Source organism: Oenanthe melanoleuca, chromosome 4 (assembly GCF_029582105.1).
Source record: "Oenanthe melanoleuca isolate GR-GAL-2019-014 chromosome 4, OMel1.0, whole genome shotgun sequence".
Lineage (NCBI taxonomy): Eukaryota > Metazoa > Chordata > Aves > Passeriformes > Muscicapidae > Oenanthe > Oenanthe melanoleuca.
Genome location: NC_079337.1, coordinates 48,316,383 through 48,335,441, shown reverse-complemented (window position 1 = coordinate 48,335,441; position 19,059 = coordinate 48,316,383). Strand labels below are relative to the sequence as shown.

General features: G+C 38.3%; 1 protein-coding gene across 20 annotated transcripts in view; it reads left to right on the top strand.

Annotated features, from left to right (window-relative positions):
- The window catches only part of TBC1D1 (TBC1 domain family member 1), a 97,859-nt gene extending 79,638 nt beyond the window's left edge, over positions 1-18,221 (top strand). For all 20 annotated transcript variants that reach the window (XM_056489748.1, XM_056489752.1, XM_056489769.1 and 17 more), the window contains 6 exons: positions 776-934; positions 5,424-5,668; positions 6,079-6,238; positions 10,507-10,676; positions 13,350-13,520; positions 16,439-18,221. In XM_056489748.1, coding sequence (XP_056345723.1) covers positions 776-934; positions 5,424-5,668; positions 6,079-6,238; positions 10,507-10,676; positions 13,350-13,520; positions 16,439-16,636 — 1,103 coding nt within the window. In that variant the 3' untranslated portion in view covers positions 16,637-18,221. The remainder of the gene's footprint in view (positions 1-775; positions 935-5,423; positions 5,669-6,078; positions 6,239-10,506; positions 10,677-13,349; positions 13,521-16,438) is intronic.
- The last annotated feature ends 838 nt before the right edge of the window (positions 18,222-19,059 follow it).

Genomic DNA, 19,059 nt, shown 5'->3' with positions numbered 1-19,059 from the left:
TTCTACTGCATTATGGATTAGACAGAACACTTCCCCAAGTGAAAGTGCATTGATTTCTTGTGTAGATGATTTAATAGTGAGTGATAGTCTTCTGCTGCATTAATTTTACTCTTGGAGCTATGCATACAGTTTAAAAATGAAGCTTATCATTACTTGATATAGTTAAGTAGCATCTGCCCTTTTTAAAGAGAAATAAATTCAAAATTTAAAACAGTTTTATGTGTACCAGTCATTAAGCAAGCTGATAGCAAAACTAGAAATACAATACTTGTTATCTGATTATCTGCCTTGTAGTTCTAGATCATGTCTCATTTGTACCTATTTACATTTTTGGTATATGTGCATTCCACCTTCCTAAAATGTAAAGTCCATGCTGTATTAGTGAAAAGTGTGAATTAGTTCTATTGCAGTGGTTTATTGTGTACTTTACATAGAAAAATGAGAGATAAGCATATAACTTTTCAGAGACAGGTATAGCAATTCTTGATGCCTCTTCTCATGTTTCTCAGACTGGATGTAAGCATTAACCTTAGGTAGTTCCGAGTATTTCTTTCTGCTTTAAATTATTTCTGTTAAGGTGCTGATGTCTTGTAGTGGTTGAGGAAGTAAAAGCACTCTAGTTTCATCTACTTCTATGGTCCATTGGAGGTAACCAATAGGGATCTGTCTGCCTGTGTAGCAGATAGGTATCTTCAGTTCCTCAATCCTGTTAGCTCAACTGTAGCAGAACCCTCAGTAGGATACCAATTCTGGTTTAATTGCTTTCTCTTCTCAGGAGTACCACGCCACCACCGTGGGGAGATCTGGAAGTTTCTAGCAGAGCAATACCATCTTAAACATCAGTTTCCAAGTAAACAACAACCAAAGGATACACCTTATAAAGAGCTCCTAAAACAGCTAACTTCCCAACAGCATGCAATTCTTATTGACCTAGGTAAGTACAGTAGTGGTCTGAAATTAAAACAAGGAGTTTTCAATCTCTGTAAAGTACTTAAAGAAGGAAATACACAAAATTACTTTCACTATTTAATAATGTGTTGTTGGTAGGAATTGTTTTTAATCTGGTGTGAGAAACCAGGAGCTGATGTTTTTCCAAAAGGATCACAGCTCTTGTGTGTGGGATAATCCCACACTGAACTCAGTATTCATTATGCTCTTCCCTAATAAAGGTAAAAAATCAATGTCTTCCAGGGCATAGTACTGACACTTTGGTTCTGAAGGAGCTGTGTGGGTCAATTTAAGAAGTCCATTATCACTGCATTTGATCAAATGAATTTGCAGTGAAAAACTCCAGCAAAGGAAATTATGCACTGCAAGTAACCAAATGTCACATAAAAGAATGATAAAAATTTATGGGGAAAGTTGTATTTGGACTGATCTGAATGATTAATACCCATTGTATTATTTTCTCTTACATCTTTTCTGTAAGGCACTAGTACAGAATTATCCCTTCTTAATTATGCTCTATAACTACTCAAAAGTATTTAAGCATTTTTCACTGCAAATGCTCTACCCCTATTCTTGCCTGATGAGGAAGGATTGCCTATACCCAGAGCTCTCTGGGTCCACCCATTTATTATTTTATTGAAAACTCTATGTGCTGACTGTCTTCAGTGGATACTGCACTGAGAAGAGTTGTCAAGTTTAAATGGTGACCTAAGCTTTCGATGATAAAGAGCCTATTTTCTCCTTTTTTTGCAACGCTTGTTAAAGTGAGTCAAAATGCCAGCACAGAGAAAATAATAGGAATGTGAAGGAACAGGTGTGTTTCTGCATAAGATGGCACAACCAGAGGTGGGAAAGGGTGGTGGTAGATTTCACCTTTCCCCTACTTGGCAGACCTGTCTGGTTTGGATTTGGCACTGGGAAAGTGATAGTCCAAGGAGCTTTAATGCCAGCTGGGAGTAGGCAGGGTGTGTAAATTGTCTCCCTTCAGACTTTGCACGCCAGAACTAGGAATTCCCCTGGACTGAGCATGGCCCGACAACAATCCCTTGTGTTTGAGAGAGACATTTACATGCAGCCATTTACTAGCAAATACTTTTTGGTCCAGCATACCTGGTGTTTATAGTCCTGGCAGTGAAGGGTGGAACACTGAAGTGGTTCAGTAAGAGGTGAATAGTTTTGTGCTGGGTTAATTAATTGAACACCGTAGCAGAGGGATGGTGCTGGGATGACTCCTGGAGAGTAAGGAGCACAGTTAGTCTCAGCTTGGTTATCTCACACAGCAGACTGGGGCTTACTGGCTTGGCAAGCTGTTCATATTTTCTGCCTGATTCTGCACACAAATACTTTCTCATCTTAACCATGTGCTCTTCTTGTAGAAATAAATGTGTTGGCAAACTGGTGACTTCATAGTGGTTTTCATGCAAGGTGTTGTTTCTGCCAGGGTGCTATTTGCCAGCCCACTAGCTGAAAGAGGGATTGGGCCCTGTCATAACCTTAAGGTGAATTAGGAAGCTGAAGACTTCCTAGTGATTCACATTGAAATAGAGCTGTGCTGCATGGTAACTGACAGCTTAACTGGATAGGCAGCTAGAAGGGATTTGCATATTCTGACTTGTGTTCCTTTAGGCTATCAGAAGCATTTTCTTTTAAATCTTTAAGAATCCTTCTGAGAGCATGCACTTCACCTTGAAAGAAAAAAAACTGTGTTCTTGCAACACAGTGGTTGTAATACTTACAAACTTTGCCCAAGTTAGGCTAAATAGTTGTTAACACAGTATGAGCCAAAGCTGTAGTAGTATTGCTCGCACTTAGTTGAATTCATGCATCCTCAGATAAATATCCTCACATAAATAGCACTTCCTGAGGCTAGTAGTGTGCATGTGGCTGCAGAGCTAAGGTAGAGCAGCTACTTTACTGGCTTAATTTATATGTCACAGTGCTATCTGTGTAGGAAACCATGCAGCACTGGGTGTTTGCTGAACACGGTGGAAAATTAGGTTTGTTTTATTACATTTTAAAAAATAAAGTAGTAGGTACTTATTTCACATTCTGGGGCTCTAGAGATATCACATTTCATTTAGTCCCTTTGGCAGGGCCAGATTTCTTTGCTCAAAAATAAAGGCTAAAATTCTTAGTTAAGCCACATCAGAGCACTCAAAAGCACATCAGCTTGTGAGTTTAGCAGTTATTCTCTTCCATTTACTGGTTTGTAGAACTTCTTAGCATTTTTATTCTTGCTAAGCTTGTAACTCTTTTTCATGACTTAGATGAAATGAGCTTTGCTGCCTGAGTGAGGCAGTGCAGGTCTGCCTTTAGACTATGCTATAGTAACTTGTTCTTCAAGCAAAGAAAAGCAAGCTCCTTCTCCTTTGAAAGCTAGAAATACTTATTCTGTTATATTCAACTCTGACACCCTGGCCAGGGAGACCTACTCAGAACTGAATGCCGTGTCCCAAATGACATGCTAGAGCAGCTACCAGATGGCAGAAGGACTCTGCCACAGGCTTTGTCTTGAAACAGGAGTTCTGATATTACCTGGCAACACAGCAGCATTCCAGGAGCTAAAGGGTTGGGTGGTATTTAACAAGTGGGCAACCAGAAAACAAGCTCCACTTAATACTAGAACAAAAGAGGTATTCAAATTCCTCCTTTCACAGAGGAAGTTTGATAGGGAGAGGGTTTTTCCTAATAGTGAAAAATTTGTCTTTGGAAGTTTTTTTCAAAAATCTGTAAAGGTTAAGTCTTTAATGTTTTTGTTCACAGAATCACAGATGAGTGAGATGGAAAAGGAGCACTTGAGATCATCTAGTCAAAATCCCCCTTGCTCAAAGCAAGGTCTGCCCTAGGATCATGTTTGCTCAAACTTTGGTTATGTCCATAGATGGAGACTTTGCAGCCTTGTTTGGGCACCCTCTGCCAGTGTCTATTCATCCTTACAATTAAAAAAAAAAAAAAAAAAAAGGTGGAATTTCCTGTTTTTCAATGTGTGCCCATTGCCTCTTGTTTTGTCAGTGAGCACTACTGGGAAAAGCCTGGTTTCTTCTTCTTCATTGCCTTCCACTAGGTATTTGTGCACACTGGTAACGTCTTCCTGAGCCTTTTCTACTCTGGGCTGAACAGTCCAGTTCTCTCAACCTCTCTTCATAGAAGAGATGCTCCTAGTGGCCCTTTGCTGGACTCTCTCCAGTATGGCCATATCTCTTTTGCAGCGGGAACAGAGAACTGGGCATTCCAGATATGGCCTAACTACTGCTGAGTAGAGGGAAAGGATCAGCTGCCTCCAGCTGCTGGTGGCACTCCTAATGCAGCCCAGGATACAATCAACATTCTTTGCTGCAAGGACAAATTCTGGCTCATGTTCGACCTGGTGACCATCAGAACGGTCAGGTCCTTTTCTGGAAAGCTGCTTTCCAGATGGGCGGCAAATATTGGTGCATGGATTTGTTCCTTCCAACGGCAAGAATTTTCCACTTAACTTTGTTGAACTTTATAAAGTTCCTGGCAGCTCATTTGGCCAGCCTGTTGAGTTCCCTCTGTGTGGTAATAGGTGTATCTGTCACTCCTCCCAGTTTTGTATTACCTTCAAGCTTGCTGAGGGTGTGCTCTGCCCCACTGCCCAGGTCATTAGTGACCCTCCCTTATAAGAGATCAGCTGGAACAAAAGTTCCAGGCACCCTGTCATCAAGGGCAACTGACAAGCATTGGTTAGCATCAGCTTTACCAGCATCAGCCTTACCAGCCAGCAGCAGTACCCTCACACTTCCAGGAGTCCCCAGCTGATCCTGAACATAGTCTCTGTATGCTCAAAGCTTGAGGAAACAAAGCCCAGAAATGGCTGCACAAAACACTGTTTGTTGGCTGCCTCCATTACCTGTGCTCTCACATAACATAAATATAGCATATATTATAGTTTATATACAACTACACAATTCTTTTTTATTGTACAGGCTGCAGGAAAAAAAGAAAAAAGGCAAATGGATACTGGGAGGGACCAAAGCAAGGAGGGTTGTGGCAAGAGACACATTTACATGAAAAAGACAAAACGAAAAAGAAAACAGAAGGGGCCTCAGTCCGCTAAGATCAGATATTCAAAGTCTGTGCCTGGATCCTAATACTTGTCCTTATTAGGACAACTTATAATAGTCCTTATAATAGTTTATTATCCTTTAATAAGCTGTTCAGGGGCCAATCTTAAGAATCAGGTATTCAGCTGCTCCAAACAACAGATTTTTCCCACCCCCTGACAGTTTCTAAATTAACTTTGCAACGACTGTAACAAAACAGTGGTAGAGTATAAGAGTCAATTGTTCTGTATTCTTAACTTTCTTATGGTCTTCCTGTGGGTTGGCTCAAAATCTACTTCTCAAAAGAATCTACATTTTTGAAAGGCTGTTGAATTTGACAACATGACAAGATTTTGGGGGCTTTGTTGTTTATTTTTTAGTTTAAGTCACTAACTTCAGCTCTTTTCACAGGGCGAACATTTCCAACACATCCATACTTCTCAGCACAGCTGGGAGCTGGGCAGCTGTCACTCTACAATATTTTGAAGGCCTATTCACTTCTGGACCAGGAAGTAGGATATTGCCAGGGCCTTAGTTTTGTAGCGGGAGTTTTATTACTCCATATGAGTGAAGAAGATGCTTTTAAAATGCTGAAGTTTCTTATGTTTGACATGGGCCTGAGAAAACAATATCGTCCTGACATGACAATTTTACAGGTATGATTTCATTTTTTTCAAGTAAAGGATCCTAATGTTAAATAATAATAATGCAATACAGCTAGTATTGTCAAAACCTGAACTTAAATTGAGTTCTTAAAAATAGGGAAGGATAATCTAGGAAAATAATACATCATCTTAAATGCATGATTTTTAAATCAAAATACTTCTGGGGAAACCATAGAAGACTACTGTTGTGTTCAAATGGCCCTGTAAATGACCCTACTGTAGGCTCACAGGTGACCTATCCTGTGTCTTTTAGGTGGCTTCCGGGTATTTTTTGTTTCCACACAATTTCATCCAAACATCAATTGACATTTCTCTGTTTCTGATAAGTATGAAGCATGGACTTTGCTATTATGACTGTTAAAACACATTGATCTTTACTCCTTTCTTCTTATTCCATGCAGATCCAGATGTACCAATTGTCTCGACTTCTTCATGACTACCATCGAGATCTCTATAACCACCTAGAGGAACATGAGATTGGTCCCAGCCTCTATGCTGCTCCCTGGTTTCTTACCATGTTTGCCTCTCAGTTTCCCCTTGGATTCGTATCCAGAGTGTTTGGTAATTCTTCATAAAACTTCTCTCTGTTCTTTCTGAAGTCTTACATTTGAAATCCTGTTATTAGGAACAGCATTACTATCCAACCTGTTTCAGACACCCAGGAGAAATACTTTGCTTACTGTGAACAGAAGAAAAACAACAGAGGTCATATTATGGAGTGTGCAGTGTATCAGTAAAACTGGAAGAGAGAGGAGGAAAGTAAACTACAGTCTTTAATGTCTTTTTGTCCTTATTGTTACATTTTCCACCTTGTAACCACTTCTAGAGAGGATGTAAAATTTGATGCCATGAAGGCAGCCATTGTGTCATGACAATGACACTTCAACACCAACAATTATTTATTTTCAAGCTGAAAAGAGATATAACAAAGGCATCATCTGAGAAATATATCCATTTACTCCGTTATCATAATTTCCAGCAGTGTCAGCAGAAAATTGACTTCAGGGTTATGTTTTAAAACACATGCAAAGATGGCCCTTGCAATGTAATCATGGATTTGCTCTGTAGAAATACAAGACATTTAAACTAGTGTTTCTAGTTTAAATCCTGATAATCTTAGTTCCAAAAATGTTTGTAATCATCTGGGGCCTATTTGTAGAATCTACAGAAACTCTCTTTTTAAATTAAATTCCATTTAAGAATTGCTTTGATGCTATCTTCTGGATGTGTATTACATTGATTGTTTGGTGTTTGAAAAGATGCTTTGTTTCCTTTTCAGTTGTTTTTTAAAAAAAATTGTTAAAATAAAAATAATTAATTTAATTAATTAATTCAGTGAATTCAATTAATTTAAAAATTCATTATGTGGTGCTGGATTATCCATAACTAGTTGGGTGAATTGGAGCTTTCTTCTCAGTTCTTCTCTTCTAGTGAGAAGCTGATTTGATTTTCCTTACTCAGTCTCATTTAAGAGATAAAATTAAGAAATTACTTATTAGTGGATTAATATTGACACTTTTCTTATTTAAAAACAATATGGTCCTGTCTGCCACAAATAGTAATATAGAGCTCAAGAAGAACCAACAACAATTCTGTCTGGTTTCTGTTCAAGTGCATGCTAAAAATTGTGCTAGAAAAATTCACGGCAAAAAGGATGGTGTATAGGGTAAAACTATATTGTCCCATGATTAGCATCCAAACTCCAGGGAAAACAGCACGTTTTTTTCCTGGAAGAGTTCAAAGCAGGTTAATGTATTTCAAGAAGTATGTAGCTGACAGTAATAACGTGCAGGAATGAAATGAAGTGCTGAATGTAAGTGTCATACACCCAGTTTATAATCAGCTCATCTTTTTGTTATCCTTAATCTTTCGTAGTATTGTACATAGTAAGAAGCATTTGAATGGGGCAATTGACTGCAGTGAAGTTATAAAAGTGCCTCATGATCCAGTATATTTGGATTCCTGCCTTAGTACACAGATTAGTATTTTCTCTGTCATTGAAGGATTGTAGGGCTTTAGAAAACAAAGACTTTGCATTAGAATAGAAGGCTCAGATACATGATCTTCACACATCTAATTTTAGGTCAAGAAAATAAAAGCATGTGTGACAGAAACTGTTGCCGCTTTAAAACCTCTGATGTTTCTTAGAGAGAAAGTTCAATGTGACCAATACCTGCAGTTTTGTATTTAGTATTTTCTTGAAACCCAGTATTTTCTTTGTATTTAGTAATTTCCTTGAAGCAGTATTTACTGAAGCTATGTATGTTAGGAACATTGGACATTCTCTTACATTAGAAAGTAAAATCTCATCCTCACCCATACTAAAGACTCTGAAACACAACTTTAAACAAAAATGAGTAGAGCTGTCACTCTGCCAGTCACTGTCATTAGCAGCATGGCAAGTTAAAATCCAGTCATTTTTGACCTATGTCTTCATACACTCTTGCAGAACATACATATATAGATTTTCATTGCTGACTTGTTAGAGCCCTTGGGAGGAATGTTGATGCTGAACTTACTGATTTATAGGTTACTAACAGTCTGAGATTGCACTTCCATTTTCTAACATGTTATCTCTGAACACCTAGTATTTGAAACCAGCTCACTCCCATTTAACCATACAATTGTTACAGACCATTCCTTTGGATTTCCATAGAGTATGCTTTTTGCAGGCATCTAACAGGCAATATATAAAAGAAGTGGGTTAGACTCTCTTATTAATCAAATAGCAAAACTCCTTTTGAGTTTTTATTCATCTGTCCAAGCTTTCAACACTTCTGAGTGGAAGCTGATGAAAGTACAGTGTTAAGAAAGATGCATTCTCCTGCTTACTAATTATTAGAGGAGATTTGATACAATAGTGTTTATTTTGTTTCAAGATTGTAGATAAAACTTTTTGTTTTTTTAAATCCTGTAGGCTGCCAGTCATACTGACATTAATTTGGGTACCTTCACTGTGTTGTTGGCTGGGAGCCCACTTAATATGAAGCATGGGAAGTGGATAACAAACAGGTCTTTGTAAAGTACTTGCTGTTTTAAATGAGAGAGGGATTTCAGCTGTGTATTACCAGCTCAGTCTACAGACTTTTAGGTCACCTTGAGTTAATCTGCATGTCATTATGGAGTAGGTGCTGAATCATAAAAACATATTCTTTTTAGCTATGCTTTTTTCACTTTGTGTTTCTAGCTATTCTTCAGTATTTCCTGTCCTAATATAGAGCTTTCCCTATGAATAATTTTCCCATAGTTTTGAGTTTCAATAGAGATTTGGGGTAGATGCCTGCCCTGTTAACATTTTTTAATCATTTCTGCCACTGGAGTTCACATTTGGCTCAACACAGAGCTGAAAAATATTACACTCCTTTTAGGACAAACAGCAAGAAAGTGCAAGATTTGTGGCTAGTTTTTACTTGTGGTTTTCTTTCTTGGAGAGAGAGAGTGAAATGAGTTATAGTTTCAACATTGCAAGCTAAAGAGTGCAAGAGGGGAATTTTATTACGATATAAATTTGGAAATAGAGTTTGTTTTTTGTAAGAAAGGCTGTTAGCCAGTGCTTTCATAGGCTCTTCGCTACATCAGAGGTAACTGTAGTTGTGCTAGTAGTTGTTTCTCCTACACCATTGTGGATTTTTTCTATCTCTTTGCTTTGCTCTTCTTTTTTTTTTTTTTTTGTTTTAGTATCAAGACATACCTTTTTTCTTTTTTTTTTCTTTCTTTCACTGTTCTACTTTGAATGTGATTGATTGTGACTGCATTCACAGCTTCAAATACAAAGCAGGGAAAGAACAAGAGAGAAGCCCTTGCAAAGTAAATTTATATTTAGGAAATATGATAAAAACGCCACAGTATCTTCTATTTCTTTATCACTTCCATCAGTATTGTTTAATTTGTTAGATGCTTCTGTCTGTAGCAAGGCAAGTCCTTCAATGAAACCAGGAGCAGATTCTGAGTTACAGTAGCAGGAAAGTCAAATGCAGGACAGTGCTGTTTATACAGACTGTGTTTCTTGTCTAGTGCCTTTACTGCAGACTTATATTTCTTTACTCTATAAATACATAGGCACTTTGTAAAAAAAAAGTAAGGAAAGGAATTACATTGAAAGGTCACTGTGTACAGTGGTTTCACTGTGCTTGGTATGCCATGTGCTGTCATTGGAGGGCCACCTGCAGTATTTATACTTAAGCTGTATGATTAAGATTTCAGGGTTCTTATTAATATGATTATTAGCATATTAACAGAAGTGGCTGAGAAACATACTAAGAATAAACACACTCACCTGAAACTTGAGGCTACTGGAAAGTGTGCGTTTAGGCTCATTTGCTCAATGTTGTATTGTGGTTTTGTGGCTTTTTCCACATGAGAGAAAAACAGAATTTCAGATCTTCAGTTGTGTCTTCAGGTATAGGTTTTTCCCTGTTGTATTATGATGTTTAAAGGGCATTGGGATTAGCTTTCTATTCAAATTTATATTCCTACAAACATCAGAACAGCCCACTAAACTGTTACATGCACAAAAAGTGGCAACATTGATAAACTTGACTACCTAGTTTATTGTAGATTTAGCTTAAACTTGAATTGCTTTATTTTTTTGTGAAAACTCACTAAACAAATCAGTAAGTGATTGTGTTAGTCAAGTGGGCTATTCACAGTAATAATCTTGATCCTATAAAACTTCTAAAGCCATAGTCAAAAGCACATGTCCTGCACAGTGTATCTAACCTCCAGGTTACTCCTATCAGAAGTTGCTGTCCTTGAACAATTCTTTGTTTTGATATTCTTGTTAAAAGATGTACTTGCTTGATATAACCTGTTTTTCCTTGTTTTCACAGATATGCTCTTTCTTCAAGGATCAGAGGCTATATTTAAAGTGGCTTTAAGCCTTTTGGGAAGCCACAAGCCCTTAATTCTGCAGCATGAGAATCTAGAAACTATCGTTGATTTTATTAAAAGCACTCTCCCCAACTTGGGTTTGGTACAGATGGAAAAGACCATTAGTCAGGTATGAAATAAACTGAACACATGAGAGGTATGCAGAGGAATGCTCCTGTTAAGTTCTTGACAGAAAAAACAGAACAGTTACTTCAATCTGAGAACTCTCTTGTAGTTGGAAGATGTTGGAAGATATGACTTGTAAACTAAGATAACTTAGTAGCTTTGTATGGTATTGTAACCATTGGTTATTATCACCTTATGAAGCCTTTAGTGAAAATTAATTTTTTTTCATCAAAGAATCTTGCCTTCCAAGTCTCATATCAGAAGCAAAAATTGACTTTCAAGAGCCTCACAAATGTTAACCTTACTTAATGAAATTAGAAGCCTCCCTACATCAGCGGTCTCTACTGGCTTTTATGGTGATGACCCAGTATGCAACAACAGCACCTCTGTAATTCTGTCAGGTGTACATGGGGCACTGCAGACTCTTGCAGTGAATAGTGACTCTAGACAGTAAAAGTTGGAATCCTTGATACACTTCTTTTAAACAGCAGACAAGGAAAATGATGCAATGTTGCTAAGATAGCAGAATACTCCAGATGATACTTACGGAATATGACAAAATCGGAAATTATCTCAAGACTTGCCTGTTTAAAAAGACACTTAATGGTTTTACACTTGACATCTGAAGTGCAGCAGGCAAATAGAAGATGGGCTTTAGCTTGTTTTTCTGAAGGCCTTTTGTGGTCCAGAACATGGGAGCTGTACTGTGCAGAATTATAGATGCTGACAAACCCCCAAGGACTGCTGGGGATCAAAGCCCATGGGTTGATAAAGGAAACAGGAGCAGCAGCAGCATCACAGTGCTCTGCAGAGAGCTGGCCAGGGGCTCCCTCCAAGCCTGGCAGCAAAGCTTCTGGGGGACATAGCCCACGTTAGGGCCAGAAAAATGACTCCTGGTGCTTATCATCAAAAGAAGGAGATGAGAACTAGAAAGTCTGTGCAAGGGGAAGGAAAGCAAGGAAGTTCCAAGAGGTGAAGGGGGTTGTATGTTACCTGCCAGACTGAAAGACTTGCAGTGCTCAGGTGACCTGCAGAAAACCATGTGCTTTGAGCAGGAGGGAGAGATGCTCTCTTTAGGCAGCTCTAAATTTGAAGTGGGTAGATAGAAGTGAGCAGAAGGATGAGCAGTTCCCCTGCTTTTGATCAGGGCTGCCTTTGAAGAGAGCAGCTGTTTGATCAGCCCACAGTTCCATTCAGCTCCTGGGTTAATCCCCATCATCCTTCTGCAGCATAGCCTTTGGTTCTGCTCCTTAACGTGCTTTCAGTTGGCTAGGTTTCAAATCAAACTTTTTATTGCCTCATCTTTCCCTTATTTCAGATTTGATACTCTGGTTATGACACCAGGGATTTCCCTCCCTCCTCAGGAGCACAGAGGCTAGAAGTGGCAGAGGTCATGAGAGGAGTTAACATTTAGCCCTCCTGAACTGCACTGCTTGTTTATTGAAATTTCAACAGGGTGTCTTCTCCAGAGATGCTCAGATTCACAGAAAATGAAAATTCCCTACATGTAATCAAACTTGAATTAAAATTGTATTTCAGACTTTTGTGTTTAGATGCTCAGTATATATGTTTCTGCTGCTATTTAACTACAAGATAATTTTTTATTGGAAATCTGAAAGAAACATGTCATAAACTGATGTTTTCTTTAACCAACAATTAAAGTTTTGTAGACAAAGAAAATAAATAAAATGGCAAATGTTCCTGTTATTTTTAACAGGTATTTAAGATGGGATTTGACATTTGACTCATTTTCAAAATGAATAAAGTACAAGAAGTTTAAAAATAAAGAATGATCCTGGTACTTCCCTTCTTGGGCTATTTTTCAAATACATTTTTAAATCAACTTTTATTTCTTCTGTGTTCTGTGATTGGCACACTTGTCCTTTTAATTTCCTACCTTCTTCACTTCTTCACTGCTTGTAGAGGAGATTGTAGTCATAGTTATGAATAATTTGAAGGTAAATGCTTACCAAAACCTAGGAAAAGGAAAACAGAATAGTAGGTGTTTTTCCTCTGGGTCACTCTGCATCTCAATTTATTTATCTGCTTTTAAAATAAAAGGTTTTCCTAATGTTCATGGACAAGTCAGAGCATTCATTTCAATGATTTGTAGTTAACTATAATAGAAATCTATTTTGATGTTACATAATGGTTTTATTAAGTGTATTAGTGTAAATATAGATAATTTCATTTTCTTTCAGACTATAAAATTAATATAGAATCATAAATAAAGATAGCTAAGTTTTTCATTTAAAGCTTTTATTTTACTTAGCCTTACACTTAGCATATGGCAGCTGAGTTTGGACCACACTTTTTCTGAACTGACAATTCTGGGTATGACTAGGAGGGTTTATGCCAAACTGAGATGTATTAAATTTGAAAAGGGGAATATCCTAAAAATCCACACCCTTGAAACCTTTAGTGTAAGTAGTTTTGCTGAAGTCAGGCAGCAAATCAATAGCAAAATTTTTAAGTAGATCCAATGCCAATATATTGCTCTCTGCTGCCTCAGGCTTGCCATTTCCGCAATAGGAAATGTGAATGCCAAAAAATAAGTCCTTTTTTGTATGCATTGATTAAATATCTAAGCCTAGATCTAGATCAATAGATTTTAAAGCCTTGAAAGAACAATGTTTTTGATCTGCACAGCATCTAATAATATTTTTATGTCCAACAGGTGTTTGAAATGGACATTGCCAAGCAGTTGCAAGCTTATGAGGTTGAATATCATGTGCTTCAGGATGAGCTTATAGATTCATCTTTAAATGACAATCAGAGACTGGATAAATTAGAGAAGGCAAACAGTAGCTTGCGCAAACAAAACTTTGATCTCCTGGAAGAACTGCAGGTACAATTTATCATTAATGTACTGATTTTCTAATTTGTACACCTTTTCAGAAGAAATTGTCCTACATCACATCACACCACAGGAGGGATTGATGTTTGGTCTAGTGAATTTAAAATGTAGCCACTTAAAAGTTTTATTTAGTTTAGCCCTCAAAGTTTACATGCAGAAGAAATTCTGAGAGAGGGGTGGTTAGAGCATATCCCTGTAGTTAGTGAAAAGCTGATTCAACACACTGCCTATTCTGTTGTAATTAAAATCATATTTGTAGAAGATAACTAAAAATAAAGTGCTTTTTCAACTTCATTTTATATTTTCATTCAATACTTTATTACAGCAGGGATACTACTCTGTCAAAAATGGGTAAACTAATTGCAATGTCCCAGTTTAAGGATGCATTAGAGAAAGTATGCATTGTCTATAAGGACATACTTTCTATTATTATTTTTTTAACTGTTATCCAGATTGTTTGAACATTATGTGGAATAATAATTTTTAATATATGCTAAATGCCTGTTTAGTCTGCAGTTTTTTCAGAGGTAGTGCACCTGTTCTGCATAAGGGATTATTCTTTGCTTATATGAGCAAGAAGTCAGCTTTCTGGCTGCTTTATAACAGGACGTTTGCTATAAAACTTTTGACTGTGAATTTAATTTGATGGAGAAAGGGACTTCAAGGGTAAGAAGCAGACATTTCAAAACTCTTGATTATAGTTGAAGACATAAACTTTGTAAGATAATTGGTGAGGGAAGTTTAGTTTTCTCAGACATTGGTTCTTTATCCTGACTAAAGTCAGTCATGCAGGTTTAAATTGCCCCGCCTAACAAAAATTTACTTCAGCTGTATATTCTGATCCTGTGAGGTCTGATCCTGTTTTAGGTTCTAGGTTGAGCCTTAGAGGAGTCAGGAGAGGCACTACTCTGCAAGATATTTTGAAGCTTTTGGCAAAATGGACAAGGAAATTGCTGAATGTATTGAGAGGAAGATGGATTTCTGGGATGACATTCAGTATGTGATGTCCTATAGGTACCTGTGTCAAGGATCGTAAGCTCAGGAAGTGTGGGCTGGACAGTGGACTGTGTGGTGGATTGAAAACTGGCTGAATGACAGGTCTCAAAGAGTTGTGACTAGTTGGACTAGACTAGCAGTGTTGCACAAGGTTCAATACTGGGCCCAGTATTTTTTTCTTATTCATCAAGGACTTGGATGTAGGGGCAGATACCTCCTCAATGAGTTCACTGATGACACAAAAGCTGTGAGGAGCAGCCAGTACCCCAGAGTGCTGTGATCCCTTCAGAAGGGCCTCAGGCTGCAGAGACAGGCAGAGAAGAGCTTTGAAATTTATCAAGAACCAGTGCAGGGTCGTGGGCTGGGGAAAAATAACCCTGGGCACCAGCACAGCCTGGGGCTGACCTGCTGGGAAGCAGCTCTGTGGAGAAGGACCTGGGGGTCCTGGTGGACAGCAAGCTGTCCATGGCCTAGCAATGTGTCCTTGTGGCCAAGGGGGCCAATGGGATCCTTGTAGGGGGATGTTAGGGAGAACATTGCCAGCAGGTCGAGGGAGGTGATCCTGCGCCTCTCCTCAGCCCTGGTGAGGCCACATCTGGAGTGCTGTGTCCAGTTCTGGGCTCCTGAGACATGAGAGACATGGAGCTCCTGAAGCAGATCATCAGTATCTGGAGAAAAGGTGTGAAGTGGATGGAACCAGGCTCCACTTGGAGGTGCAGAGCAATAGGAAAAGAGGGAACAAGCACAACTGATGCATAGGAAGTTCCACCTGAACATGAACTTTACAATGTGCTTGACTGAGCACTGGCACAGATGGCCCAGAGAGGCTGTGGAGTCTCCCTTACTGGAGACATTCAAAAGCACTCAGGACACGGTCCTGAGTGACATGGTCTAGGGAACTGTGGTTGAGCAGGGAGGTTGTAACTAGATGACCTCCAGTGATCCCTTCCAACCCTATCCACTCTGCAATTCTGTGGTCTTCCGTCCACTCCTGTCCTTACAGACTTGACAGCCTTAAGCAGTTTATATTACAGAGCTCATCTCCGCTGGCAAGTCAGCAGCTAGAATCACAGCAGGGAACTTAACTATCCAACACTGTAGTGTTGGAGCAAGCCCTTTGTCTTGGTGGTGGGCTTCATCAGACTTTGTTTCATAGGGTGGAAGGTGACCCATTGCTGATAGGAGGAAAGTGCATCACCAGATAATGTGGGTCCATATTATTTTGTCAGTATTTTGTCCCCAAAGGCTGAACTTTTTAACCCATCATAATTACGTGATGGGTAGTGGGCTCATCAAAAAGACAAACACAAACACTTTCCTGAAAGCAAAGACCACCCCATACTCATGTCACCTAATGTTATCCAGTGCTGAAACTTCCAAACATATATCTGATGTTGTCAAAGTACCTACAGGTCTCACATGTTGAGTTTGAACAATCTAATATTTTCTTTCACTGTGAAGTAGAATGCCAGTATATGCAGCCTTTTGAGGGAGAATTTTTGAAATTTTTCACAGTGTGTTTTCCATTTGTATATTGCTCTAAATCCTCTTCTTCTCCTTTGCCTTCAAACCTGGTATTTGTTAGACTCAATGTTGAAATGAAATGAGGATGCAGCTAACATGTTGAGTGGTCTTTATTTTGCAAAGAAACAAGTGGCCAAAAATATCTATCAACTGACACATACAGAAGCTTATCTTAACCTGCAGTTCTGTGGTATAAAATTTGCAGATTTGGTAATTTCTAATTTCATTACTTTGCATTATATTCTCAGTTTAATTTTTCATAATTTCTAAAGTATTTTATATGTATTCATGTATCTCAAAAAACAGTTTAAAGGTGGTTTCGGTCATTAATGAATTTACCTTTTTTCCCCTCCCATCCTTTCTCCCCTCCTATCTTTTTACTTTGATAGGTGGCAAATGGAAAAATCCAAAACCTTGAAGCTACAGTAGAGCTTTTATTGACCAATGAAGGCAAACTGAAGCAGTCCATTCTCACTCTTGAGCAGGAGCGAGCAGCTCTGCTGAAAGCTGTGGAAGAGATGCAAAAAAAGATGGGTGATACAGATGGGAAGCCTCTACTTACTAGACAAGAACTGGAGACTGACTGACCTGCACAGTTGTAAGGGAGCAGAGAAGCTGAGCAAGAAACAAAGGGAAGAGCTGAGTCATTTTGTCATCCATGGGGATTTGACGTTGTTATGTTCATTGTACACGCCTTACTGTGGCAAAGCAAGATATGGGCATGGTGGCTTTCCATATCAGAGAAGCTGATTTCTTGGGGAAAAGACTCTTCTCTTCTTAGTACAGTAGAAATACTATGAAGAGTAAGATACCACGTAAGAAATAGTAAACAGGAGAAGCTTACTAGTGGATGCAGTCATACATAATACACTGTAAATACAGTATGAATTCTTCAGTAAGTGCTTCTAAACCTAAGTGCTTTGGGTTTGTCACATTTTTGTTTGTGTCTGGATTGCCACCATGTTAAATAGCACATCCTTTAGAAGGTCTTTTGAAAAAATATGTTAGTGTGTAAAACCTTTGAATGGATGACTGCCCCCATTGCTTCTATGCAGTGGTAACATTTACAGGTGATTTGTGGTTGGACTTGAGTTTTTTGACAGTGTAATTCCCCTACAGATTGGCTGGGTTCTGTTAATTATGTTGTTTACACCTCAGAAAACTGCTTCCTGATGCTTGAAGGTGTCAATCCGTTGGACTCCAGGGAGCTGGACATTATCACATGTAACTATGCAAGTTTTTCCAAGTATGTTGGTTTAGTATATTTCTTGTTTAACTACCATTAATTTAGTGTATTGTTAGTTAGCATTATCTGCTAAACATATGTATATAGTAACTGCATTATTCTTAACAAAATATACTGACATTAATTTGGTGAAGCCTGTGACTCTTGCAGCATCATTCAAGGATTTATATTCAGACTTCTCAAATCTCATCTTATTTATTTCTGATCTGCTTTGTGATGTAAGACATCTTTTTACTGGGAAACTAATCTTCACTGTCATTTTTTTTCCCTTTATTTGCTACTCTGTGTCCACCCATCCTCTGAGAAATGTAAAGACTTTTTCTGAAGAAGTGGAGTCATTTCAAGAGCTTCATGATGTGCCAGATAAGCTTACACCATTTCATAAAGGGTATAGAAGTTCTAATTGGGATACCATTCGTTTTGCTATACATCTTTCAAATAAGATTAAATAGCTAAAAAAGTACGTCTCACTTTCCTTAATGCAAAAGTAGTTTGCAAGCCAGTTAATGCAACACTGTGCAATAATACCCATGGATGTGCTGTTGTTTGGGTTTGTTTCAGAATTAGGAATATTGCCATAGTTTTTTCAGTCTCTAAGCACTGAGTTAATAGGCACTTGTGTTTTATTATAATGGAGATTCACCCAGGACTTGTTTTTTTATGTTTGGTTTTTGCAAGTCCACTTTGTATTCACTTAGTATTGAAATTCCACATACATCAGTTACTATTAATCCATTTACCTCTTAAGCTTGTTTTTTTTTAATTTGGAAATCCACAGTGAAGCTAATGCTTCATGTCTAAAATCTTGTTATAATGGACCTCATATTGTTAGATCACTCAGTAATGTTGCGTTTTTACAGCATAGTGCCGTAGTTCATACACTGACTTTTTAACAAGAGAAATAAAAATAATAATCTATGCCTACATCTATGTTGTTACATTTTTTGACATTGAAAACAAAACCACAGTTGGTGGGGTGGGTGCCAGTTCAGAACCACCTAAAATGAGACTTCCCCTGGAAGTTTGGTACTATCTACAGTGGTTGTTAATTTCCATTCAGCTCTCTGGTACAGTGAAACAGTTGCTCCTATGTAATTAGGAAAGCATAGTTGCTTGTTACCTATTTACTAGTCACGCTTTCTGAGAACAGAACTCTAGTTCTCGTCTAAGTGCACTTAGTAATGGATTTACACAAATTCTCAGTAAAACGCTTTGGACTAGAGGTTGAAGGGAAGTAATACCACTTACCAAGTTCCCAACTTTGTAAAAGCTTGGGGCTTTCCCTCCAGAAGCATGAGAAAGAAGTAACAGAGCCCAGAGCTAGTTCCAGATACTTGATACTCCAACTGTGCTGGAGGTGAACATCCTTAAGAATGTGTAAAACGAGGTCTCCTGTTCTCTGAGTACCAGAAATTGTCATCATATACTGTCTTCCATATGAACAGTAATTTCTGATTCAGAGAATTTTTTTTAAAGCCACCTGCAAATCCATACATTGAATGCCTCAGCAGAAATAGCAAATGAACCACTCCTGGAAAATCCAAATTGAAATAATCAACATTTTCTCCATATCACTTCTACAGATAAAAATCCCCCAGCAGTGATGCCTAATATTTGAAGAAAAGAAAAAGCAGTGAAGAAGGAAGGAAGGTGTTCATTGGCATGCTTAACTTAGGCTTCCAAAGGTGAATGACAAAGGCAGCAGGGGGTGCAGTGTAAGCATGCTACTGAATTGCACTGTTGGATGAATTGCACAATTGGATG